The sequence below is a fragment of the Corvus brachyrhynchos genome, unplaced genomic scaffold (assembly GCF_000691975.1).
Source record: "Corvus brachyrhynchos isolate BGI_N302 unplaced genomic scaffold, ASM69197v1 scaffold255, whole genome shotgun sequence".
NCBI lineage: Eukaryota > Metazoa > Chordata > Aves > Passeriformes > Corvidae > Corvus > Corvus brachyrhynchos.
In genome coordinates this window covers 6,226,595-6,228,391 of record NW_008238358.1, presented here as the reverse complement: position 1 = coordinate 6,228,391, position 1,797 = coordinate 6,226,595, and the positions used below count along the sequence as shown (strand labels likewise).

Genomic DNA, 1,797 nt, shown 5'->3' with positions numbered 1-1,797 from the left:
GGCCGCCGCTGCCCCGCGCCAACCCGCCCGCAGAGCCGTGTGCGGTGGGGTGTGCCTCCAACAGCCCGGGAGAACGCACAACGGCCTTCAGCCAGGAGCCACTGCTGGGGTCCTTCCCAGACCTGACGCCAGCTCAGAGCAAAGGGCATCCACCGCAGCGTAAACTGGTTGACGGGGGAAAGGGCATAAGGGCTGCCTTGAGGGATTGCTCTGGAAGGAAAACCGTAATTACGTGGAATAGCATCATGAATGTTTTATAATGGGAGTACAAAATGAGTGAGTTTTATTGATTAATCTGTAATGTACTTACTGTGTTATAAATCATTAATTTGATTGAGAATTTAGAGTTTCTTACCTTTTAAGCTCTTGTTCTATTGGCTCTCAAACACTTGCATATTGACAAATGAATAGCATTGATTTTCCTTGAGTAGATTGATTGCTTAGATGCAAAAAATTCTCATTTTTTCCTCATGGATGATAGCAAAGGAAGAGCTGCAGCTTTAATTTCACTGACTGGCAGCCTCTTCCATTCCTCTGGCATGCCATTTTTTTAATTTTTTTTTTTTTTTTTGAGGCAAAATGAATGCCTTTTGTGGCATTCTCCTGTGCTATACCAATTTCTTAGCTGTATCCATTTAGCAAAAGGGATCTTTAGATACATTTCCTTAGATATTTCATCATACTGTTCAGTATCCTAATGTTAACAGTTATTTCTTTTAAAATGATAAAGAAGCTGTGGCACCAATGCAAACAACTAAAATGCAGATGTGAAGTAGAACATGTATTTAAGAAAATTACTTGGTACAACCAAAGAAATTACAACAGAAGGCAGAGCAGATAGCCCATGAAGTCTGAAAGGCACTGGGAGATGATCACGATTTGAATTAATCATTGGTTCCCACACTGTAGAGCAGAGAAGAGTTATGAGCCTGAAGGAAGGCACAGTTTTACTTTGCTATCACCTACATGTAACCCCAAACATCTTGCTGAGATTTGTATAACTTCCTACTCTTCTTGCAAGGTACTCAAGGCAATTTGTGTTGACTGTAAGTGGAAGCTTATGGTCATACACTGATTACTTGGGAAGATACTGTCTAGAACCTGAAACAATTAGTAGAAAATATTTAATAGAAAATATTTAACGTAGGATTTGCAAAACAGGGAGAGCTGCTGCTGTGAATTCCTTCCTCTTGCTCATCAGTTTTAAAATCGTGTATACATTAGTATAATTAAAAACCCTGCACTTTGCAGGCCACACTAGCAGAACAGACGCGTGTGGGTGTGTTTCACTGTACACTAGACTCACCTCTCTCATGCTATGTGTTGGGTTTTTTCCAAGGGCCAAATCCTGTTCACAGGCGCTACTGCCCACCTCATTTTTCGCCTACATAAAATGAGAGGCTTTAGCACACAGTTTGATGGGGGATGACAGGATGGACAGCAGACTGGAGGAAGGCTCCAGGAAAAATCCTGAAATGTGGACTATACTTTCACTCACCTGTGCGTTTACTGCAGGGGGTGGGGGGGACGGCACAGACACACAGTGCTCTGGCGTGCTGATAAAATACTCCTGAGCTGCTTGTTTCGATTGAAAGGCTTGTATTGCCAATTCAAACCCAGTCACGGACATCTCTGGTGAAGCAAGGGCAGCGATCAGTAAGCCGGGTTCAAGTGTGGCCACTGAGGAGCTCTCGAAAGCCGGAGGGGCACACCACCTTTTAGAAGGGGAGTGACTTCTTTCCGCCCCCTCCCCGGGCCGCTCCCTGCCGGCTGCGCTGAAGCAGGGCCGGGGTATCT

The 1,797-nt window shown here is 44.5% G+C and overlaps 1 protein-coding gene and 1 long non-coding RNA gene across 3 annotated transcripts in view; one reads left to right on the top strand and one right to left on the bottom strand.

The window, feature by feature from the left end:
• The window catches only part of LOC108447026, a 69,236-nt gene extending 67,445 nt beyond the window's left edge, over positions 1-1,791 (bottom strand). The window contains exon 1 of the long non-coding RNA XR_001862383.1: positions 1,499-1,791. This is a non-coding gene — a long non-coding RNA (uncharacterized LOC108447026). The remainder of the gene's footprint in view (positions 1-1,498) is intronic.
• RAPGEF4 (Rap guanine nucleotide exchange factor 4) overlaps positions 82-1,797 on the top strand; it is a 158,617-nt gene continuing 156,901 nt past the window's right edge. The window contains exon 1 of one of the 2 annotated variants that reach the window (XM_017735606.1): positions 82-276. In XM_017735606.1, coding sequence (XP_017591095.1) covers positions 260-276 — 17 coding nt within the window. In that variant the 5' untranslated portion in view covers positions 82-259. The remainder of the gene's footprint in view (positions 277-1,797) is intronic. The other variant, XM_008634754.2, reaches the window with a different exon arrangement.